General features: G+C 40.8%; 3 protein-coding genes across 3 annotated transcripts in view; 2 read left to right on the plus strand and 1 right to left on the minus strand.

Annotated features, from left to right (window-relative positions):
- Positions 1-13,527, minus strand: part of LOC143282044 (sorting nexin-27-like) — a 35,817-nt gene extending 22,290 nt beyond the window's left edge. The window contains exons 1-6 of the mRNA XM_076587478.1: positions 13,265-13,527; positions 11,117-11,199; positions 9,100-9,248; positions 7,067-7,259; positions 6,567-6,637; positions 1,365-1,457 (exon numbers count right to left, since the gene is read on the minus strand). Coding sequence (XP_076443593.1) covers positions 1,365-1,457; positions 6,567-6,637; positions 7,067-7,259; positions 9,100-9,248; positions 11,117-11,199; positions 13,265-13,518 — 843 coding nt within the window. The 5' untranslated portion in view covers positions 13,519-13,527. The remainder of the gene's footprint in view (positions 1-1,364; positions 1,458-6,566; positions 6,638-7,066; positions 7,260-9,099; positions 9,249-11,116; positions 11,200-13,264) is intronic.
- On the plus strand, positions 13,513-24,597 carry LOC143282256 (superkiller complex protein 3-like). Its single transcript, XM_076587855.1, has 10 exons — positions 13,513-13,644; positions 14,036-14,177; positions 16,935-17,078; positions 17,760-17,851; positions 19,482-19,551; positions 20,637-20,753; positions 21,887-22,003; positions 22,723-22,831; positions 23,736-23,897; positions 24,494-24,597. The coding sequence occupies exons 2-10, from the start codon at positions 14,088-14,090 to the stop codon at positions 24,595-24,597; spliced, it is 1,005 nt and encodes a 334-aa protein (XP_076443970.1). The 5' UTR covers positions 13,513-13,644; positions 14,036-14,087.
- Positions 24,598-24,951: 354 nt separating this feature from the next.
- The window catches only part of LOC143282257 (tetratricopeptide repeat protein 37-like), a 52,988-nt gene continuing 52,297 nt past the window's right edge, over positions 24,952-25,642 (plus strand). The window contains exon 1 of the mRNA XM_076587856.1: positions 24,952-25,093. Within this exon, the coding sequence (XP_076443971.1) occupies positions 24,952-25,093 (142 nt within the window). The remainder of the gene's footprint in view (positions 25,094-25,642) is intronic.

Raw genomic sequence — 25,642 nt, forward strand, 5'->3', positions numbered from 1 at the left:
AAATATATAAAGTGGGAAAACAGCATGTGTTTTGTATTCTTTATTCATTTACCTTTCAGAAAATATATACTTTTATGGGTCTTTCTCCAATAACAAAGAGCACAAAATTTTTGGAAAATTTATACCCGTTTTAAGGGAAAAAACCCTGGCAAACAGATATCACTTAAATCTTATTTTCCTGGCAGCAAAAGGGTTAATATCCAACCCCTGGGTCAAAGAGAAAATGAGATCAAAACATTCACAAAACTGAGGTACAGACAGGACATTCTAACACACTAAAATACACGCATAACCAAGCGTACAGACAGGACATTCTAACACACTAAAATACACACATAACCAAGCCTACAGACAGGACATTCTAACACACTAAAATACACGCATAACCAAGCGTACAGACAGGACTTTCTAACACTAAAATACACACATAACCAAGCCTACAGACAGGACATTCTAACACACTAAAATACTCACATAACCAAGCGTACAGACAGGACATTCTAACACACTAAAATACACACATAACCAAGTGCCTACAGACAGGACATTCTAACACACTAAAATACACACATAACCAAGCCTACAGACAGGACATTCTAACACAGTAAAATACACACATAACCATGCATACAGACAGGACATTCTAACACACTAAAATACACACAGAACCAAGCGTACAGACAGGACTTTCTAACACTAAAATACACACATAACCAAGCGTACAGACAGGACAAAAACACAGTAAAATACACACATAACCATGCATACAGACAGGACATTCTAACACAGTAAAATACACACATAACCATGCATACAGACAGGACATTCTAACACACTAAAATACACACACAACCAAGCGTACAGACAGGACATTCTAACACAGTAAAATACACACATAACCAAGCGTACAGACAGGACATTCTAACACACTAAAATACTCACATAACCAAGCGTACAGACAGGACATTCTAACACACTAAAATACACACATAACCAAGCCTACAGACAGGACATTCTAACACACTAAAATACACACATAACCAAGCGTACAGACAGGACTTTCTAACACTAAAATACACACATAACCAAGCGTACAGACAGGACAAAAACACAGTAAAATACACACATAACCATGCATACAGACAGGACATTCTAACAGAGTAAAATACACACACAACCAAGCATACAGACAGGACATTCTAACACACTATAATACACACATAACCATGTGTACAGACAGGACATTCTAACACATTAAAATACACACATAACCAAGCGTACAGACATGACTTTCTAACACACTAAAATACACACATAACCAAGCGCAAGTAATGTAACGGTAAGGTTGGTGTATTGTCACTGACCTTGTAAACAGTGTGAGCGTTGTCGTTGCGGTGAACTGTGACCACACATATGTTGTGGTCAGGAAGCAGCACCTTCAGCTCCACCTCCCCATCCTGCCACACATACACACACACACACACACACATGCATACACACACACGCACACACACAACGCACACACACACAACGTGCGCACGCGCACACACACACACATTATCATTGTATCTGCTGTCTATATACTTGTCTGTCTGTCTTTCTAACCTTAAACTTTCTCTGTCCTTCTGACTCTCTGTCTCTCTTTCCATCTCTCGACTGTTACCTTTATCTGGTTATCTGTTCTCTCTCTCTCTCTCTCTCTCTATATATATATATGTATGTATGTATGTGTATGTATATATATATATATATATATATATATATATATATATATATATATATATATATATATATATATATATATCTTTCTCTCTCTCTCTCTTTTCTTCCTGCATTAAGTTAATGATGTAAGAATGTCGCACTGCATGTTGTATTCATGCCAGTATCATATGTAAATTTATTGCTGTTTACGCTTGTATTATTTCTGTTGTTGTTGTTGTTGTTGTTCTCATGTGACCAAGCGTGCTATGCTTGCTCCAACACTATTCACGCACAAGCCAGAGCAGACGACGTTTTCCCTCCTAACCCTGGCACAGAATATGTGACGTCACTCTGCTTACATCATTTTGTCCTGGCCAGACCACCTGCTGACTGCTCGACCAGTGTCGCGTCGCGATACGTCATTGGCTGAGAGCAAACTTGTGTTTCTGTTCCACAGTATTTAATTAATAGCTCTTTTGTCAGATCAGTAAACTACTAGTATTATATACTGGCAGAATCGTCTTAATTCCATCTTTAAATCTATTCCATTTATGTTTGCCTACGTGAAACTGATTTAACGCAGTTTGTAATTTTCAGCGATGAGCTCGTTAAAACTGACCCTGTTCAGGTGACTTAAATTAAGATGATAAATTCATCTTAAATAATCAACACTTCATTTTACACTCATTATAAAGTAGGCGTTGAGCTCTTTCTTTTGCAACTTATCCGATGCAAATCGGTTCAGTAATCATCTAGAAATCTGTCACTGAACACCTTGTAACAAGCACAGTTCTCATCAGATTTCTTCAGATTAGTGACGATCTGGTTTGCAGCCCACGTGATTGTCTTTGTAGTTCGCCTTATTTGTATAAATTGGCCGAGCGGGTGATGAGTGGTCACTTCCACACCCGAGCCAGCCGCGGCCAGCACCTGCTCTCTTTGTCTCTTGCCGTGTAGTGGTCAGTGTTGTTCCCACAACAGCAACATCTCGCTACGTATGGCTGTAAGTACTAGTGTGTAGAATGTGTTGATTTGTAAATTGTATTATTCGACACAGTACTTGTGTTCATATAAGTATGTTCAGTTATTGCTTTGTTCAGTTTATTCTTTGTTCAGTTATTGCTTTGACATGTTAGTCACAGCTTGGCTATGATTGATCTAGAAAATTGCCATGTCGTCATATGCTCGTAGCGGTGTTCCATTTGATTCTTAACGTCACAGTCAGTGACGTCTCTGGACACTAGTAGTTTGTTCCAGAATGTTCTAGTGAGTGCGTAAAGTTCATTCACCACTTAATGGTTAAACCATGATGGTGCTTCACTTACTATCTGGTCTATCAGTTTACCAGTATAATATCAAAGCCACTGATTCTATTATCTTGTTTATTATTCATGTATTATTTTACATGCTGATATCAATTGTACTGCTACAGTGTGCTCAGTACTCTAAGAGGTGTGTAGTATTCTGCTGTTGTGATTACAAGATAGTGTTGGATTAATTGTTTCAGTCACTTTAACCCTTTCGCTGCCAGGAGAATAAGATTTAAGTGAAATCTATTTGCCAGGGTTTTTTCACAAAAAACGGGTATAAATTTTCCAAAAATTCTGTGCTCTTTGTTATTGGAGAAAGACCCATAAAAGTATATATTTTCTGAAAGGTAAATGAATAAAGAATACAAAACACATGCTATTTTCCCATTTTATATATTTTTAGTGACATGTTGTTGTTTTGAAATCAGTGTTTTGTTTTTTGTCACATTTTCAACTTGTTCATTACAAACATTAGTCAGGTAATTTGCACAAAAACATCATATTTTCTGGACAAATGGATATCTGCAAACACAAAATCATACTAGAACAACCACAATATATATATATATTTTTTTTTTAAGAAATAGATACACAATACATTGTGACTTCTCCAAGTGATAAGATGGATGTGAGGCCACGCCCCCTCAGTCTCCACCTCCCACCCCCTCCTCCTCACCCCTCTCACACGGTCACTTGATTCAGTTCTCATCAGACCGCGTTGGCTGCGTGCCAAGAATATCGCTCTGCTGCTAATTCGGTCATCTGTCGTCTGCTAACAGCTGTACAGCTGACATCACTCACTGACAGTTGCATCTTGGCCACTCTCTTGATTGCTCCCTTTATTTTCTATCAGATCGTCCTATAAATGTTCATCTCTATCTTCTCCTTCGAATTTACACTTCAGTTCTTTCTGAGCATCAGCTAAAGAAAGAAATCATTTTTGATTTAGTTCGTCACGATCGCATGTCTTGAGCACGGCGTCAGTCCGACATTTTGTTGAGCGAGCGAGGAGAGAAGTCGGGCAAACACTTGGACAGTGACCCAACCAAAACGTTCAAATAAAGGACTGCTTCATGACGTAGATGGGGTTTCTAGCTATGAATAGAATCTAGAGAGATTCCCCAGGCTAAAGCTACCACTATTTTTGCCAAGGAAGTGAATGCAAACCAGGGAAAAGTCAGAATATTTCGATGACGAGTTATCTCGTCATGCAGGCAGCGAAGCATACATGCTTGCCATGACGAGTTATCTCGTCATGCAGGCAGCCTAGGGGTTAACTGAGCTATTTAAATGTATTAGAAATGTCATTTGATGTCAGCGATTGGTCTTCACACATTTGCATTATGTTGTTGCGTATCCCAAACCCGAGTGATAGTCTTTCCATGTATACATGTGCTATACTATTCACTTGTGCCAACATGTTGTGCTTATGACATTTGTTTGTGTCATTCCAGGCACTGTCTTCTCTTAGCATTGTCTTCTCTTAGTTCTCGTCTTCTTCTTAGTTCTCCTAGATATCTTCTTCTCTTAGTTTTTCTCCATGTAACTATTGTAAATAAAACAATAGAAAAACCCATTTGTGACTGGCCTCTATATGTCCCTGGCCTGTGCGTGGGATCTTGTCTATCCTTTCATTCAATCAATCATTTAGTTAAGTCTTTTGTGCCGTACCCTGTTAGAACCACTCGGGACACGGCTACACTTAGTAGAATTTTCGTGTGTTTCTTGTAACTGTTTATTTCCACATTATCCTTTCCAGAACCCCACTTCCCACATTTCTTCCTTATTTAATTAAAAAAAAAAAAAATTCTTCTTTTTTTTTCTGAGGGCAGGATGTAAAAAAGCTGTATAAGCTTATTCTTTTACCCTCAATAAAGATCATTTTGACTTGACTTGACTTGACTTGACACACACACACAGTGTGCATTCCACACTCATGTCGGACACCCACTTTAACACACTGTACTTGGGAGCACTGATTTAGCTGGAACACCAGATTGCTTCTATTGCATCGCACACAGAATATAAATTCTCACTCTGTGCTTCTAAATTTGTTGGCTTTAGCCTCAGCATTGTTGGTCCCAGTGTCTTCATGGAGAATAAGCACAGTTTGGATGACGCCGCATGCATTGTGTGTATGATGTATGGCATCCAAAGTGTACTCAGCTGTTGATGGGCTGGTCCACAGAAACTGCGGTGCAGCTGCACTGATGGAGTACAAAGTGCTTATCCAACACAATACTTTTAAGTGAAAAACAGAATGAGGACTGCACTCATGACTCCAACCCCTTGAAAAACAAATCCTTCTTAGTACCAAGACCCCAGCACTGGAAAACTGGATCTTAACTCACTTGGGACAGCAAGTTTTCTCTCTTGCTTTTCCCCACAGACGGCCCATTTGTAAGGGTTTGGAAAAAAACCTTGATCTTAACTCACTCGGGACAGCAAGTTTTCTCTCTTGCTTTTCCCCACAAACAGCCCATTTATACGGGTTTGGAAAAAAACTTGATCTTAACTCACTCAGGACGGCAAGTTTTCTCTCTTGCTTTTCCCCACAGACGGCCCATTTATAAGGGTTTGGAAAAAAACTTGATCTTAACTCACTCGGGACGGCAAGTTTTCTCTCTTGCTTTTCCCCACAGACGGCCCACTTGTAAGGGTTTGGAAAAAACATTACAAAAAATACAAAATACAGAGTAAGAAAATGAAACTTTCAGAACTGTTTTATTAAGTGTTGGGCTATTACATAAAAAAAAAAAAAAAAAAAAAAAAAAAAAAAAAAAATCAAATTTCTCATCTTATTTTTAGAGTTTTGCCATTATGAAGAAAACAATGCCAATTTTTCACCCCGAATCACCATACCCATACTTGCTTTCTGCACTAAATTCACTTTTTTCTCATCATCATTCACCTGTTCGATGTCTGACCCTCCCGTCTGTAGCATTTTAAGTACTACGGCAACACTAAAACATGCCATAGCTGCCTTGTTCGCTCCATAACATTTTAAGAAGAATCCGCTTCAGACACCACTTTGCAAACACATTCCGTCATCCAGAGAGAGTTAAGTGGGCATGTCTATAGGCTGTAAAACTCAACTCTATCAAGGTCTAAACAAAGCTGAGCATCTCTATGTCACCCCAGTGTTTCTTTTCCTTAAAATATGATCTGTATTCCCCAAGTGTATTCTCATGGATTTTCATTCCATCGGTCTCCATGTGTGTGTGTGTGTTTCTGTCTCCCTGTGTGTGTGTGTGTGTGTGTGTGTGTGCATGTGTGACTGTGTGTGTGTGTGTGTTTGTGTCTGTGTGTGCCTATGTGTGAATGTTTGTGTGTGTGTGTGTGTGACTGTGTGTGTGTGTGTGTGTGTGTGTGTGACTGTATGTGTGTGTGTGTGTGTGTGTGTGTGACTGTGTGTGTGTGTGTCTGTGTGTGTGTGTGTGGTGCAGAGACTCACACATGTTTCCCCATTCAGCACCCCTCTCCATGTAACCTTTTCAGGGTTTCAAATAAGCAAGCAAGAAAGAAAGAAAACAAAATAAAAACAAAACAACTCACATCTTCCATGTCTCCAAAGGCCAGGAAGTCCTGTATCAAGTCACTCTCCCCTATCACCCTCACCGCACACACTGAAACACACACCGTCACCATGACAACATCACTGAAAAATACACCATCACTGTGACAACATCAGACACAGCAAAACATTCGTATCATCATGTGAAACAATCAACAACGCATGCTCTGTAAATAAAATACAAGACGATGCGAAATGAGGGAGGAAGAATGCCATAATTGTTTCTTACAAGTTATCACAAATGATGAAAACAGTTGATGTGTAAAGTACTAGACTTTTAACTTAGGGTGTTGGATGAGAATGCCAGCTGGTTCAGGGTGGAGATTCTTCCAACCTCCCAGATCAGCAGATGTGCAGTTCCGCTACTAGCTGATCCCCCTTTGTGTGTGTGTATGCAAAAGATCAAACAGGCATGTTAAAACATCCTGTAAGAAGAAGAAGAAAAGTGAACAAATGATTTCTACTGTATCCAAATGGTCACCTTCTTCCAGATACTGTTCCAGCCCTCTACGCCTGTGGTCCAACTGCTGTTCTGACAGCTGGAAAATCTTCTTCTCTGGCAGCTTGGGAAATGAGAAGTCAGAGAACTCTCGTTTCAGGTTCTGGTGCAGGCTGTCAAATTCTCTGTAGCGCCGAGAACACAGGTGCCTCCCCGCCATGTAAATGTTGTACACCTGGAAAGTTTCAGTTTCAAGGTGTCAAAGTGTGTGGACTATCCATATATGCTACACCACATCTGCGGTACAAAAAACAAAAACAAACCCTCCACCCAAAAAACAAAAACAAGCCCTCCCCCAAAAAAACCAACAACAACAAACCCTCCCCCCAAAAAACAAAAACAAGCCCTCCCCCAAAAACAACAACAACAAACCCTCCCCCCAAAAAACAAAAACAAGCCCTCCCCCCAAAAAACAAAAACAACAACAAACCCTCCCTCCCCTCTTCCTCCCCCCCAAAAAAACCCAACAACAAACCCTCCCCCCAAAAACAACAAATCCTCCCTGCAAAAAAAACAAAAACAACAAACCTTCCCCCAAAAAACCAACAAACCTTCCCCCCAAAAAAACAAAAACAAGCCCTCCCCCCAAAAACAACAACTCCCCCCCCCGCACCCCCCCCCCCCCAAAAAAAAAACAACAACAACCAAACCCTCCCCCCAAAAAACAAAAACAACAAACTGTCCCTCCAAAACAACAACAAACCCACAAACCGTCCCCCCAAAACAACAACAAACCCTCACACCAAAAAACAACAACAAACCCTCTCCCCAAAAAAACAAAAACAACAATAAACCCTCTCCCCCCAAAAAAAAACCCCAACAAAACAAACCCTCCCTCCAAAAGAATAAAAACAACAACAACAAAACAAAAAACAACAACAAAAAACAACAACACCAAAACCAAACCCCAAACAAATGCAACAACAAGAGAGGCAAGGCCTTCAACTCACTTGTGATACACTTAAAAAAATAAAAAATAAAATAAATCGTTAAAATGTGTTCTGTATTTGTTATTATAAAGCTTTGCATTAAAAAAAAAAAAAAAAAAAAAAAGTAAGTCCTAACCAGATTCGAACCCCGCGTGTTCGGGTGAGAAGAAACTGCCTTATCCATTACACTATCGTGGCTCCTTAACTGATGTTCTAAAATTTAAACATACTTTTTTAAAGGGCGATAAATCAATTGTGGTATTAGCAGTGAGAACGCTGTTTAAATCATATTATTCTGGTGTATCTTGGGCATTCAAAAAATCTTTAAGGGCAATACAAAATTCTTTTTAATGGCTATTGCCGCAATCACACTGCAACATTTAGCCGTTTTCACTAGATCTAGATAGATGTACAAGTTTAGTTACACCCGCCGGGAATGTAGTACAACACAGTCGATTCAATTTCTCTTTTATGTTCATTCTAGTTTTATAGTTTTAAAGTTGATATGAAAATTTAGTATTTTGTTAAACTAATAACATGTAGAGCCAAGAACAAGTACTTCTAAACGTCGTAAGAAGCGAAAAGGACTTCATTTTGAGAAAAGTCAAGACTGGAAATTTTTTCATTTCATCATGATCAGTTCAAGGGTATTAACTCGCATGGTTTACAATTTTTAACTGTGAATTCTGACTGATTCTGTGGATATTTTTATGGCAGTTAAGGATGAAAAAAAAAGAAAGAATAATTACCAAGAAAAAAACAACAAACAAACAAAAAAACAAAACAAAAAAAGAGGCAGAAAAATTAGTGTCTCAATGATTAAAAAAAGAAGAAAAAAGAAAAAAAAAAGTTCAATGAAACAACTCTTCAGCAGATCTTCGCCATGATTTCCATTTACCAACAGCAGCCTTCAACCCCCACCATCCATCCCACCCCCACACCAGCCTTCAACCCCCACCATCCATCCCACCCCCTCACTAGCCTTCAACCCCCACCATCCATCTCACCCCAACACCAGCCCTTCCTCCCTCCACTCTTCCCTCCCTTCACAAACGCCATGGCAGTTTTTCTCTGCTTCCCCCTCACCACAAACTTCTCTCCGCCATGGGCCACGTTCTGGTAGTCAGGTATGGAGATGGGCAGAGAGCGGCGCTCAGAGTAGTCAATGTAGGAGGGACCCGACGAGTCGTCACTGGGCTCCAGCTTCTCGGCCACCTGGTCCGGCACCCAGATCACTGCCGCACATTTCACGTACATGTATACATGCCGTTTATCTCTCTCTCTCTCTCTCTCTCTCTCTGTGCATATATATATATATATATATATATAGAGAGAGAGAGAGAGAGAGAGAGAGAGAGAGAGAATGAATCTTTATTTTTCCAACGGTGAAGATATTAGCACTCTGGCCGACTTACACATCTGCCGTTGTTCTAAGAGACACACAAACATGTACACATGTAAATGTAGTTATGCTTAATACTTAATACATGTATAATGTACAAGTATAACACAGCGTCACACTGAGAAACACAACATCGCTCACATCTGTACAAAACGGAAGCGAGTAACACACACATACACACACGCACACACGCACACACACACACACACACACTAACACACACACACACACACACCAAGGGAAAAACAACAACAAAACCCTAGCATGAATGCTACACATGAATGATTCAAGTAAAATTAACACAGAAAAGTAATGATAAAATTTTAAACACAGATGTAAGAGACATAAAAGACAGCAAATAAGGTGATGGGTAATAGGGATATGGATAGATAGACACATTCTGTGAAAGAAAGAGAGAGAGAGAGAGAGAGAGATGTAAACAGTAAAGATATGTCAGTGCGGGGAAAAAAAAGAGTTGGGTGAGGATGGTTCACAATTTGTAATACATGTAAGTTTTCAGAATTGTAGACGTGACCAGACTAGAGTTTGATTTTGTTAGTTTGTGTCCACTGTAAAGAGAAGATCTCTGAAAACAATATTCTATGGCGTGATACGTTATCAACTGATTGATGCATTTTGAGATTGACGCAATTCGACAATATTATACCAGATTTTCAGTCTGGCTTTCAGCACGCATGTACTGTCCAAGTTTCTCTTTGAATGTTGTGGTGGAAAAGGGTTCTTTGAGATGTTTGGGGAGATTGTTCCAGCAGTGCGTGCCGGAGAGAGAGAGAGAGAGAGAGAGAGAGAGAGAGAGAGAGAGAGAGAGAGAGAGAGCAGACAGATAGGCAGTTTCTCAAGTTTAGAATTATACATGCGTGTGAATGACTGGTGTGAGAGTGCTTTGATTGTCTCTGGACAAGATTCAGTGCTATTAGTATATAAATACTAATCATTATCATTACTAGATAGCTAGATCTAGATTATTAGATAGATTGATAGATGGATAGATACAAATATAGATAGGTAGATATGCAGATAGATAGATAGATAGATCATATAGATATAGAGATAGACAGAAGATGAAGTATGCAGGAGGAAGGTTGCAGAATGGTGAAGAAGACCATCTACCAACACAGTCTGTGAGGGTCTGGGCTGGTATCCCGCTCTCACCCTTTCTCCCAAGTTTTGACTGGAAAATCAAACTGAGAGTCTAGTCAAGAATATGCACTATTTTTCATATTATTGTACCAGCATACACAGGACAGAGGAAGATACACACAAGTAACATTTATCAACAACATTCTGCTGGCCATTTCATTTATTCATAATTTATGAATAAAAATAAATACTACAATTGTACTGATGAAAAACATTCAAACATGTGCACAAAATGTAGATTTTATTTGATGGCATGGGACACACATTACATACCCTTATAGTTACACACACACACACACACACACACACACACGCACACACACACCTCTCACACTTACTCACACACATGATGTATACTCACCTTCATACTCTCACACGCATACCTTAGAGTTGGACACACCCAAACACATGAACACGTATACACACCTCATACACATAATGCACACACACCTTCATACTCACATACACAAACACACACACACATACACATGCTCACACTCAAACACACACACATGCTTGTTGATGCTGATGTACATGTACCTGTAAGAGTAAGCACATCGCCTCCAGAGCGGATATAGTCCACCACCTGTTTGTGTGTTGCTCCTTCCACATTGACCCCATTTCTGATCAAACATATATATACATTATTCAATATAACAATACATATAAAATACCTTTTTTACCTTTTGCATGGTCATCAGTGAACTGAATGATATTGTCACACTGCTAACATGTATGACTGTCACTAGTGTCAGTGAACTGAATGATATTTTCATGCTGCTGACATGTATGACTGTCAGTGAACTAAATAAAATTGTGACCCTGCTGACATGTATGACTGTCACTGAACTGAATATTGTCAAGCTGCTGACATGTATGGTCGTCAGTGAACTGAATGATATTGTCACCCTGCTACCATGTGTGACTGTCAGTGAACTGAATGATATTGTCACCCTGCTGACAAGTATGACTGTCAGTGAACTGAATAATATTGTCACCCTACTGACATGTATGACTGTCAGTGAACTGAGTTTCAGTTTCAGTTTCACTTTCTCAAGGAGGCGTCACTGCGTTCGGACAAATCCATACACGCTACACCACATCTGTTGAGCAGATGCCTGACCAGCAGCATAACCCAACGCGCTTAGTCAGGCCTTGAGTGCATGCTTACATATTTGTGTACCTATGAAAGTGGATTTCATTTTACGTAATTTCGCCAGAGGACAACACTCTCGTTGCCATGGGTTCTTTTTCAGTGCGCCAAGTGCGTGCTGCACACGGGACCTCGGTTTATCGTCTCATCCGAAAGACTAGACGCTCAGTTTGATTTTCCAGTCAAACTTAGGAGAAAGGGCGAGAGCGGGATTCGAACCCACACCCTCACGGACTCTCTGTATTGGCAGCTGAGCGTCTTAACCATTCTGCCACCTTCCTCCCTGAAGGAACTGAATGATATTGTCACGCTGCTGACATGCGTGGTCATCAGTGAACTGAATGATATTGTCACCATGCTGACAAGAATGGTCGTCAGTGAACTGAATGATTATCATACTGCTGACAAATATGGTCGTCAGTGAACTGAACGGATGTTACCTCACTGAGTTAAGATTGAGCCTACAGGTCAGAATGTCAGCCACCATTCTCTATTTAGACAACTTCTGGACTGCATTGCTTTTGAACAGCAAAATCAGTTACACCCTAGGTAGGAAAAAAAAAGTAGGTAATTGCCTTTCAAACCCAATTTAAAGAAACTGAACAATAAAAGTGATGAGTCCAATACTTCTTGCATCGGAAAAGATGCAAGTACAGGTATATGACATTTTAACATGCCGAAAGTAAATATATGGTCACTTGTTATAGGATTACCACACAAACAGGAAACACTTTTTATGTATTTTGTCTTGAAACAGTTCAGTTTCCATCTGCAGATCAATGATGCAATCTGTCTTTTAGTTTTACTGTAAATGTGTTGTTCATGTTTACCAGCAATTCCATAAATATTACTTATTTCTTCGTATTTAAGTTTGAACAGCCCATTTTCCTTTCTTCTGACTGAAAGAATGATCGCTGGATTTGTTCTACTGTACTATAACATTCTTACAATGAAAATGGAAGAGATAAACATGTTGACTCAGCTGATTCCTCTCTCTCTCTCTCTCTCTCTCTGTGTGTGTGTGTGTGTGTGTGTGTGTGTGTGTGTGTGTGTGTGTGTGTGTGTGTGTGTGTGTGTGTGTGTGTGTGTGTGTGTGTGTGTGTGTGACTGAGTGTTGCGCTAGGTGGGAGGGGGAGGTTAAAACAGTAATGTCATGTACGTAAATGTACACATACTCTGTATTGCATGTTATTTTTTCCCTGTGTTGGTCTGAATATGTACACTACTTTGCTGTTTGATCGAATTTTATTCATTAAATACCGCTTAAATGCAGTTTTCATTCATGATAACTTATCATTTTCAACTGTTCTCAAGGAATAAAAAAAACAACAACAACAACAACAACAACAAGAAAAACTTCCGCATTAACTGAACTCGATAGGCACTGGCTTGAACATAGAACGAGCAACAAAATAACCACAATTATTACATACAAGCAGTCATGAAAAGTAAGCATGGGATTTCTAACCCTAAAAAGTAAAACTGGACATCGCCCTCCACACAGATATACAGTTGAGTAATATCAGTCAACATACACTTCCAAAATACGATCGCCTTTTCGCACGCCTGCCTTCTGAGCGGCTCCGCCCTCAAGAACTTCGCTGACATGCTGTAGAGGCGCATACAAAACTCCGTTGATGGATTTCAGTACACCGCCTTCACTGATCTGACCTCGGACATTAAAACCGAACCCTGTGGAAGTTTTTGTGATGGTGACAATCCGTGGTCCGGCGTCTGTTTGTTGTTTTTCAGAAGAGGAGGGTGTGCTATCTTCGTCGCTGTCAGCCATGGTTGTCACGTGACTGGAAATTTTGGAGGTTATTGATTGAGCTTACCTCCCTTCCATGGCGTTCTTTCCAAAGGGAGATAAGCCTGACCGAAACTACATCCAAAGCTGACACGGCGGCTGTGCCAGGTGTGTTCTGAAACTTTCGATTTTAGGTAAATCCGTTTTGCACAATTATGACTGAGTAGTTCATATTTATCTGGTGATGTTAAAAACTATAAGCATACCGTTTAAACACAGATCATGTCTGCTAAATCTGTTATCCAATTTTGTCGTTTTTCTCCTCAGAAGCGTACGTATGGAAGCGCTAAGACTGCAGACGGTTGTCGCCGTTGCAGACTACATGTTTAACATGGCAATGCCAGACAACACGTTCTACAGTCAGAAGCTGTCACTGTGGTATCTCTGTTAACAGAAACAAGAGTGTACTGGCAATGATTCATTAGATTTGATGTTGGTTCCATTGAAATATGTTATTGCTTGTTCTGTCTGTTCACATTGTGCTGATACCTCATTGCAGTCTGACAGCCGAACACCACAGAAACCAGCAGAGCCAGTCAGCAGGACCCACGATGAGCAGCAAGGAAGTGAAGAATGCCCTGAAGGCTGCAAGGGAGGCGATTCGCAATAAAGAATTCAAAGAAGCCTTGAAACAATGCAAGGTATATTTCATATCATTATCAGTTTTTCCTTTTCAGTTGCACACATGTTTGCACACACACATGCAAAACTTTTCTTTGTTGCATTGGAGCCCAGTGTTAGACAGAAAAACTTTCTCTTTATTTTGCCATGGATTTGTCCTCTTCTGCTTTTATGTGTTGTGTCTTTCACATTCAATGATTCACTTATATCAGTGGGTGGGCATCTACATGTATTATTGTATGACAGTTTTTCCCCTGCCATGTAAGCAGTCATACTTTGTTTCCAATGGTATGCATACTGAGTATGTTTGAATCTTGTTTCCACGACCCCAGATGCTGACACAGATTACACTACTTCAGTATTTTCAATATGCTTATTTGATCTTCTGCTTGTGTACACACACAATGGGGTTCAGGAACTAGCACTAGTAGCAGGTCTGCACATCTGTGGACTTGGAAGATCAGAAAATTTTCCACCCTCATCTCACCAGATATCGCAACCTGGTATTCAAACCTAGGACCCTCGGATTGAAAATATATCACTTGAATTACTCAGCCACTGCATCCTTGACTTCATTTATCATATTTGCAAAAGATTTTGTTACAATGGACAGTGATAAATGTGTCATTTTGCAGGGCATCTGTTGCTAAAAGTATTGGGAAATGGGTCTGTTTTAGTCTTACCATGATTCTCGGTGGTCCTTTAGAGAATTGCTCTATTTCAAATAAAAAATGCATTGCTACATGCATACAAAGGCAGGCATGTCCTTTTGTCATCATAGCTTCTGGGTCAAGACATGAACGAAGCAAGTGAGGCAAGGCCTTCAAGACTCACTTGTGATACACTTTAAAAAAAAAAATCTAATCGTTAAAATGTGTTCTGTACTTGTTATTATAAAGCTCTGGGTTAAAAAAGAAAAAAGGAAAGTCCTAACCAGGTTCGAACCCTGCGTGTTCAGGTGAGAAGAAACTGTCTTACCCATTACACTATCGTGGCTCCTTAACTAACATTCTAAAATTTAATATTTGAACATACTTTTTTTAAAGGGCGATAAATCGATTGCGGTATTCGCAGTGATAAAGCTGTTTAAATCATATTATTCTGGTGTATCTTGGGCATTCAAAAAATCTTTAAGGGCAATAAAAAAATTCTTTTTAAGTCCGCGGTAAAGGAGACGTGGCTATCGCCGGAATCACACTGCAACATTTAGCCATTTTCTGTGGATCAAGATAGATGTACAAGTTTAGTTACACCCGCCAGGAATGTAGTGCGACATGGTCGATTCAATTTCTCTTTGATGTTCATTCTAGTTTTATAGTTTTAAAGTTGATATGAAAATTGAGTATTTTGTTAAACTAGAGCCAAGTACAAGTACTTCTAAACATTGTATAAAGTGAAAAGGACGTCATTTTGAGAAAAGTCAAGACTGGAAATTTTTTCGTTTCATCAGTTCAAGGGTATTAACTCGCATGGTTTACAATTTTTAACTGTGAATTCCGACTGATTCTGTGGATATTTTTATGGCAGTTTGGGGCATAATCCAGTAAGTGATGAGGCGTTCACAAATCTTTCTCTGAATAAATATTTAACAGTCTCCTTCTCCAACTTTCCATTACATGTTATCTTGTATTGTCAATTGAATATAGGATTGAACGGGCAGGTCAACAACTTGAAACAAAATGGCGTCATTCGCGTTCGTGAAGAATATGAGCACGCGCTTTGAGTATGTATAAATATGTTTACGCAATTGATTTTTTTCCCATAACCTTCAGGGCTCAGCCAATACATCTATAAAGTCCACTCGCCATATTGATTTTAGTATTTTCTGAAAAAGACCACTTGGGCGAATGAACATAGTGAAAGCCCTGTACACTGAGAGTAAAACACACAAGCTTTTTATGTATTGAGTATGATTTCAAAATGTAATGTTTAAGATGAAAAAGATCTTAAGTCCCCTAGCATTAATTACAGATTAATTTCCCATTTTTACTGTCTGCACCAAAATGTTTGCAAAATAAATATAACTTCCATGCTTAGCAAAAGAAGTTCCTGTTTGAACAAAAAAATGATAAAAATGACTGCTCTTGTTGTTGTGTCAGAATATCGATCAAAGTGCCAAGTTTAGAGAATAAAAAATATATAAATAACAGAAAATGCAGTTTGCATATAATTTGGCTTCTTTTTTTAATTTTTTTGTGCCCATCCCAGTGGTGCAATATTGTTTTAAACAAGATGACTGGAAAGAACTAAATTTTTCCTATTTTTATGCCTAATTTGGTGTCAACTGACAAAGTATTTGCAGAGAAAATGTCAGTGTTAAAGTTTACCACGGACACACAGACACACACACACACACACACAACCGAACACCGGGTTAGAACATAGACTCACTTTGTTTACACAAGTGAGTCAAAAAGAACTCTTTTTCGTGCAGCCAATCCTGGTGTCAGACAAGCTCCCATGCAGGATTTTCACTTCTTTTTTTTATGTGTTCAGTTTTTGATTTTTAGGTCCCAAGGACCTGCCTGATGACCACACCATCCAACCATCACCATTGATTCAAAGCATCAGGGACATGTATTTCGATCAGTTGTGAGAATTTATGCGTTATCGGAAGCTCCCACTTTCCATCCCACTTTCCGATATGACATAATGGCAAGACTGTTTTGAGAATTTATGCACTATCGGAAGCTGCAACTTTCCCTAATTGCGACCGCATGGCAGGTGGCGCTGGCGGAAGACAAGAACAACTACAATGCACTGGTGTTTGTGGGCAGGTGGCGCTGGCAGAAGACAAGAACAACTACAATGCACTGGTCTTTGTGGGCGTGGCAGCGGAGGGGCTAGAGCAGTACGAGCAGGCCCTGAAGGCATATCACCGCGCCGCCCAGGTGTCCCCCGACCAGCTGCTGGCCTGGCAGGTAGGTGGACCGCGGCTCTCTCTTTCGCTGCACTCATGTGGTCAGTGGTTCAAAGATTGAACAAAAGGTCTTTGTGGCCTTTTATGGACATGAGGGCTGTGAAATGACTTCACTGTGTCCAGGGTTGTGAAGTGACTTCACTGTGTCCAGGGTTGTGAACTGACTTCACTGTGGCCAGGGCTGTGAATTTACTTCACTGTGTCCAGGGTTGTGAATTGACTTTACTGTGTCCAGGGCAGTGAAATGACTTCATTGTGTCCAGGGCTGTGAATTTACTTCACTGTGTCCAGGGCTGGGCATAGTAAGGCAGGGCCCACTGGACACCTCCCGTTTTGACCTTCCCCAGCAGGAGTCAGGTTTCTGTTCACACCTGGCTTCAGTGAGGTATTGGGTTGAGGCAGGAAATACACAAAGGGAAAACAAATGCTCCAGAGCTTATAGAAAATATTCTTCTGCACTGTCCAGCACACACACACACACACACACACACACGGACAAACAAAAAATACTGGAGGATTTGATAGTGAATACTTTTTTCTTTTTTTTTTAACTTGCAAGTGTTTGCAGCACACACACACACACACACACACACACACGGAACACTCACATACCCTTGGAGTACATCATGAAAGAGCTCTCTAATCCAGCGTCTTTCTCTCCTCTCTTCTTGTTGTCTTTCAGGGACTGAGCAGCATGCACACCAAGAACCCTAGTCAGGTGCCCAGTGAGGACATGGTCGGCGTCTATGAAAAGCTGATTGAACTCTATGAAAAGTGAGTGGTTTGATTGACAGCAGGAGTAGCATGTGAGCTGTTAAAAGGTTAAAGGTCCACAGCCTTTTACAGTCATCAGAGCAGTGAATTCATATCCGCTGTGTCTTGGGCTGTCAGAAAGCGGCGCCCAGTCCTCTCTTATCATGGTTTTAACTCACTCCGGACGAATAGTTATCTCCTTGCTTTTCCCTACAGACGACCCATTTGTTTGGGTTAGGAAAAAAATCATAAAAAATACAAAACATGAATTAACTGAATGAAACTCACTGTACTTGACCCACTGACCCTTCTCCTCATGTCATGTCAATGCCCCTCCCCCTCCCTCTTGACTGCTCTCAGAAGCTGAGTCTCTATCAGTACCTTCTTGCTGGTAGCTTTCTTTACTGCAGATACTTTATTCAACGTCTTCATTATCATCGTTGATGTCGAAACCTTCAGTCTGAAGCATTTCAGTCACTTCAGCAGCAGTAAAAGCCACTGTCATGAGCTAGTTTGCTCCAAAAATTTCCACTTGTATCGCCAGTGACGCCATTTTCGATATGTATGTAGATTAGCTTGTCGTGTGGGGTCCTGAACTCACTGGCTCACTGTGGAGTGTGTTGTAATGAAATCCCATGAAGAAACTTTCCATTCGACCCTTGACACATTCCCAACGCCTGGTGTAGCTGCGATTGTTATGCTACCCCATGAGGAAAATGCGGAAAAAATTTTAATTGTCAAAACCGCTATAGCATTCCGTCGTCCGGAACGCAGCCTTACATCAGGAATGCTATTGCGTTCCATCGTCCAGAGTGAGTTAACCTTCCCAGACAGATCAGGTACCTGTTCACACATGGCTGGAGTGAGTGGAGTAAAATACCTTTTCAAAGGACACAACACTGTGTCAAAACTGGCCTTTAACCATGAACACTGGTCAACACTGGATCAAAAGTCAACTGCCTTACTAATTCTGCCGTGGAACCTCTTTTTGGATTTTTTTTATTATTATTTTCTTTGTTGTTTCACTTTCAAGGAGATTTGTCTTTGCTGGACCAGACTTAAAATGTGTATTACATGCAGATGCAGATGTGTTGTTGACCAGACATCCAGTGTGGAGGATGGTTCCAATGATTGTGGTCGTAGCTCACACTGGAAACCATGTATTGTCCTGCAGCCTATACATCGGCCCATTGCAATATGATCAGTTATCACTCATATATTATGAATCGCTCTGATTACATATTATTTTTCTCTCCCTTCCCCCCCACCCCACCCCTCCCCATACACTTATGAATTTGCAGCATTTTTATCCATGTGTTTTAGTTTTTTTTATTTATACGTAAAAGCCCACTTGTGTACATACAAGTGAAAGTAGGAGTTGCAGCCCACGAACAAAGAAGAAGAAGAATTATATACTGTGCATTTTCTCAACAGCAAAAGCTAGAAATTGAGCAAGTGAATGTGACTGCATACCCATTTATACCTTAGAATTGAATGAAATGATTTAAAAAAAAAAAACAAAAAAAGAAGAAGAAAGAAAGAAAGAAATGGATTATGTGTTGATGTGAATGACACCTTAATGTGTTGATGTGAATGTCACTGACAAAATAGGAAATGTGGATAATGTGATGATGTGACGTGTATCCTACAGTGACGGGGACAAACAGGAAGAAGCGATGAGGAAGCTGATACCTCTGTATGGAGACGCCGACTTGGACAAGGTTGGTCCCTGTGTTTTTTGATGAACAGGTGAAGGGAGGAAACAGGGTTGAATGAAAGTTCTCTTTTTATGATCTTCTTTCTTTCTTTCTTCTTTCTTTCTTTCTCTCTTTCTTTATCGGTCTATATCTACCTATCTGTCATATATATTTATTATTTACCATTTTTGTCATGTCAAAATGTGTCTCCCACAGAATGATAGGTAACTTGCGCTGCATTCATTTGCGCTACAAAGTGCTGAGGGTCCATCTGGCGTAAATCGAGTTTTTTGCACCAGTGCATAGTTCAACCTCTAAATTACAACATATCTTGCTGTTTTTGCTGAACTCAAACTATAAATTTGAAAATTTAGTTAATTTCCGCACCTACGTGCCGATGTTGTAGAGCAATTATCCCCCAAAACAGCATATTTTACATTAATATCTATTCAGTATCTTAATAGAATACATTAACATAAAAAGAAAAAGAAATACTAAAAATAAACATGTAGGCAGGTACATATAAACATAATAAAGTGGAAATGGAAGATACTTAGAGGGCAAATCACAGGTTTATTTCAATTCTTAACAAAATCAAAATTTAGATGTGCATCATTCTGATTTTGATGTAAAAGAAATGAAAACAAAATAAGCTTTGCTTGTTGAGAGATCAAAAGGAAAAACTCTATTACACCCCAAAATAACCATTCCAAATTACATGAATATTATCATCAAGTGTGAATATCATTGCCCAAAGCATGTACAAACCCTAGTTGGATAACCTGCCTAACTTTCACAGGCATACAGCTAAAACAAAGCCTGGTTACTAGGGAAAAATCTCGAGTCAGTTGCAAAACTTTAAAGCTGTTTTTCTCAAAATGGCTGCCGCACTACTAACACACTTTGAACTACCAGAACTTCTACATTTTTTAAACTGAGGAATATGTTTTATACATCATTGGAAAGGTCTTTTTGTCTTCTTTTCTATGGTGTATATATCTTTATATCCTCAAAATTCGACTTATCTATCATTTTGTGGAAGCTGGTCACAAATGCTCTTCTTAACATGTTTTTAAAGAAAAAAATAATGATTTTTTTTTTCGGGCCAGGTGTTGTCTCTGTACGAGAGGCTTGAGGAGCGGAAGTGGAGTTATGATCAGGACGTGGTGCTGAACCTGATCGCCCGGCTACAGCAGTCCTCTGCATCTCCCCCACTCCAGGCCAAGGTCAGCACACTTCCATAATGAAAGGAATGATAATCAGGGCTTCTGATGAGGCATCAACTTTCATCCCTGGCACTTTGAAAAGGGAAGGGGCATGCTGTGTGCTCATCAAGGCACATTCTGAAAGTTTTAGGTTTAAATACATAAAGAGAGTGAAAACTGTGCGTCAGAGCTTCTGTCTAATGCTGGGATCAGCAGCTACAAGGAAGGGTTGTTTCCCTTGCTACGTTTTGGCCCTGAAACCAAGACAGTTATGACCAGAATGTGTGCCTGCCATTATGTGTGTGTGGTAATGAAGATTAGATCAGAGTGTACATCGCTATTGTGACCCTGTGAAGTTTGTATGGCACCCCCTGTAATCACAGTGAAAGAGTTTCTGGGACTCTAATTTGTGACTCATCAAAAGCCCTGATGATAGTAATATTTTTTTGAAAAAGATATTTGTGACAATTCAAAGTGCTTCACCAACAAAACATACGTCAACCAGATATAAAACACTCCTGCACCCTCTTCTTCTATACCGCAACCTAGATACTTACACATACATGTGTGCACACACACTCACACAGATATACACATATACATGTGTGCACACTCACACACATGTATTTACACATACACATGCACACACACACATACGTGCACACACACACACACACATGTGCACACACATATACACACATACATGTGCACACACTCACACACATATACACACATAAGTGCGCACGCACTCACACATATACACACATACGTGTGCACATACTCACACACATATACACACATACGCATGCACACACACACACGTGTGCACACACACACACACATACACATATACACACATACGTGCGCACACACTCACACACATATACACACATACGTGTGCACACACTCACACACATATACACACATATGCATGCGCGCGCACACACACACACACGCACACTGTCTAACATCGCTCTTGGTGAACAGGCGTAAAAACGATGTACAACATGAAATTGAAACTTTGTAGAGTATAACTAAGGCCAGACACTGTGTGTTGTCCAGCTGCTGTCATGCCTGAGGACGTTGCTGTCCTCACCAGCAGGGGCTGGGGCTTTGTAGAGTATGACTATGGCCAGACACTGTGTGTTGTCCAGCTGCTGTCATGCCTGAGGACGTTGCTGACCTCACCAGCAGGGGCTGGGGCCGGGGACCAGGCCTCCATTCCACAGAGGGACAACCACATCCACAGTTACCTCCTTCTGCTGCACAAGGTTGGCTGTGTGTCATGTTTATTTTTAGAACATCATTTTGGGGGCTTTTGTAGTTGTTGCGAGTTTTTATCTTTTTTTCTTTTCTTGTTTTTTTAATGACCTCCACCTTTAATCCACCAGGCGCTGTGACCATGATTTGAACCTAGGACCCTCAGATTAAAAATCCAGTGCTGTTAACCTCCCAGTTTCACTCCCCCCCTCCATCCCCCGTTGAGGGTGCCAGGGGTTTTAATTGTGAATGGTATCCCTGCCTTCCAGAAATTATGTGCTGCAAATTTCCTGTTCTCTTCATTGCTCTATTTGTTTCTGGCTTTTTTTTTTTTTTTTTTTTTTTTTTTTTTTTTTGCGTCTTCTTTATATTTTCTGCCTTCCCAGTCCATCCACTTTTTTTTTATAATTTTTTTTTATTTTATAAAGACGAGTATTTTTGGTCTTTTTCTGCACTTGATAATTGGGTGTTCTGACTAATACTATGTTGTGTTATTGATAATTGGGTGTTCTGACTAATACTATGTTGTGTTATTTTTTTAACCCAGCGTGTGTGGACTGCCTGTTGGCAGTTGTTGGTTCTGTAAGCCCAAGCGTGTTTGTTCAACTCTTAGAGCTTGGTCTCTGACCAAGGATAGGCGCTATATAAGTATCCATATCAGTTATGCATATTTTTCTGTAATATTACAGAATTATGTTTCTGGTCAGGTTATTATTTTTTCTGCTGACAGCTGGAGCCAGAGAGGCTGTTTGAGGAGAGCAGCACATTGATGGTTCGATTCCCAGACTGTCTCTTCCCTCAGGAGACACGACTGCGCTTACTGCTTGACAGACAGATGGGTAATGGGCCTTTTGTTCTGTCCTCTGTCTCTCTGGTCAGGTAGTGCATGCCTGCATACATATTCACGTTATAAGGATATATCTATATATATGTACACATATTTTTACACATATCATAGAGAGTCAGTGAAATAAAGATGATAATATTCAAGGAAATCTTAAAGGAAAAAGAAATGAATAAGCAGCAAATCAGGTAGCTATCATGAGGTGATGGAACATACATCATTTTCAATGCTTCACCTGACTGATTACTGATCTTTGACCCCTTGACTGCTGAACCTTGATGAAGTGAAGTCAGTGTGGCGTGAAGCTGCAGCACAAGAACCACTCACTGCGTACTGTACAGTGAAGTCAGTGTGGCGTGAAGCTGCAGCACAAGAACCACTCACTGCGTACTGTACAGTGAAGTCAGTGTGGCGTGAAGCTGCAGCACAAGAACCACTCACTGTGTACTGTACCGTGGAGTCAGTGTGACGTGACTGTACAGTGGAGTCAGTGAGGCGTGAAGCTGCAGCACAAGAACCACTCAGTGCGTACCGTACAGTGAAGTCAGTGTGGCGTGAAGCTGCAGCACAAAAACCACTCACTGCATACTTTACAGTGGTGCCGTTGGTTTAGTTGAACCAAAATACAGCAGTCCCAAAAGGAAGGAGTGATGATAAAGAATGGTGACCAGCATCCTGACCTGTAACCGTGATCCTGTCACAGTGATGATCAGCCTTGGCAGAGTAGTATACTCCATCAGCAGCAGTTAAGGGGTTAAACATGAGATCTGTCTGTCTGTCTAGCCATCTCGGAGCATTATTTTTTTTTTTCTAAATTATTATTTCTTTATTTGTTTGTTTGATAACCTATTTATTTATTCATTTATTTATTTATGGTTCATTTTTTTCATGGTGGACAGATACCACAGACCCGGAGGAAGTGGAGAGAATCAAGGAACTGACAGCTCGACTGACAGAACTGACCCAAGGGGAGAGCAGGAGTGCCATCCTGTTGTTTGCCAGAGGTTACCTGTCCCTGACGGAAGGACAATACACGGCTGCCAGGGATGCTTTGCAGGAGGGTGAGCTCTTCCCACTGGTGTGCATGCTTCAGTGTGGTAGGAAGCACCATGCTAGAATCAGTTTTGTGTTGAATTCTGATCCAGTGACTGGGGTTTGAAGTACAATGATTGTACCCCCTGAGAACGGAGTATGACTGTCTACATGGCCCACTTGTGCATACCAGTGAATGTGGCAGTCACAGCCCACAAAGGAAGAAGAAGCACCATGGTGGAGTCAGTTTGGTGTTGACGTGTGATCTAGTGACCAGGTTTTGAGGCCCTGTTTTTGGCCTGGTGTTGTGTTTACGTGGATTTCCTCACTCCGCCTGGATGTGAATGGGTGCCTCATTTTGGTTGGGGAAAATTGAAATGGTAAAGGAGAGGGTTGGGCCCCGCCTTCCTGTGCCAAGCCCTGGACACTAAGATAACTGACAGTGTGTTTCAGGTGTGTCAGAAAACAAAACACGAAGCTGATTGACAGTGTGTTGCAGGTGTATCAACACCCCCCCCCCTCCCAACACCCCTCCCCCACCTCCCACACCTCCCCCCACACACCTCTACCCCCCCTGCCCCTCCCCCCAAAAAAAACTGCTAACATAAGTGAGTGTGTGTTTCAGGTGTGGAGAAGATGAAGAGCTGTTTCTGTGGCCTGTACTACCTGTGTCAGGCACTGTTCAAAGTGCACGCTGCTGCTGCCTGTCTGCACACCTGTCTAGATTGATATAACTGACAGCAGTTGGGTGAACAGACTGGTTGCCCACTGGTTTTTTTTTTTTTCCTAAATTATTATCGTTGAGATAACCATTTTATTCATTTTATTTTGTTTTTTTGGTGGTCCAAAGAGAGAAGTGGAGAAACAGGAAGACAGTCGCTGAAGATGAAGAGCAGGGTGCCAGCTGTTGTTTTGCCAGAGATTAGATAACGTGAGACATGGTGCCAGGGATGCTTTGCAGAAGTGTGAAGCCATTTCCAGTGGTGTGTTGCTTCGTTGGTAGAAGATATGACTGAGACAGTTTGTGTTGAATTCTGATGCCAGTGATGGGTGTTGAGTACAAGATTGTAACGTGAGACGAGTATGACTGCCAGGATTGTGATAGTGTTGGCCACAGATAAACGGAGAAGCACTGGTGCAGTAGTCTGGTGTTGTTGTCTAGTGCCAGAGTTGATTGAGGCACTGTTGCCAGGTGTTGTGTTTAGTGGTTTCCTCAAGTTGCAAGGTGAGAGCAGTTGGTGCCAGGTGTGTGTTGTTGTTGGTCCAGAGATTGATAACGTGAGAGCAGTTGGTGTGAGAGCAGCTGGTGCCAGGTGTGTGTTGTTGGTCCAGAGATTGATAACGTGAGAGCAGTTGGTGCCAGGTGTGTGCTGTTGTTGTTGGTCCAGAGATTGATAACGTGAGAGCTGTTGGTGCCAGGTGTGTGCTGTTGTTGTTGGTCCAGAGATTGATAACGTGAGAGCAGCTGGTGCCAGGTGTGTGTTGTTGTTGGTCCAGAGATTGGTATGTGCTTAGGCCTCATCACTTTGTGCATAAAACGATCTGTGGTTAGGTTTCATCACTTAGTGCACAGAATGATATGTGGTTAGGTTTCATCACTTAGTGCATAGAACGATATGTGGTTAGGTTTCATCACTTAGTGCATAAAACGATATGTGGTTAGGTTTCATCACTTTGTGCATAAAACGATATGTGGTTAGGTTTCATCACTTAGTGCATAAAACAATCTGTGCTTAGGCCTCATCACTTACATGATAGTGCATAGAGATTTGTG

The sequence above is a fragment of the Babylonia areolata genome, chromosome 5 (assembly GCF_041734735.1).
Source record: "Babylonia areolata isolate BAREFJ2019XMU chromosome 5, ASM4173473v1, whole genome shotgun sequence".
Taxonomy (NCBI): Eukaryota; Metazoa; Mollusca; class Gastropoda; order Neogastropoda; family Buccinidae; genus Babylonia; species Babylonia areolata.

Coding starts and splice junctions, on each gene's coding strand:
- LOC143282256 (XM_076587855.1), top strand. CDS start 14,088: ATGAGCAGCAAGGAAGTGAAGAATGCCCTGAAGGCTGCAAGGGAGGCG. Junction 17,079..17,759: donor ACCAGCTGCTGGCCTGGCAG/GTAGGTGGACCG, acceptor GTTGTCTTTCAG/GGACTGAGCAGCATGCACAC. Junction 20,754..21,886: donor CTCCCCCACTCCAGGCCAAG/GTCAGCACACTT, acceptor TGTGTTGTCCAG/CTGCTGTCATGCCTGAGGAC.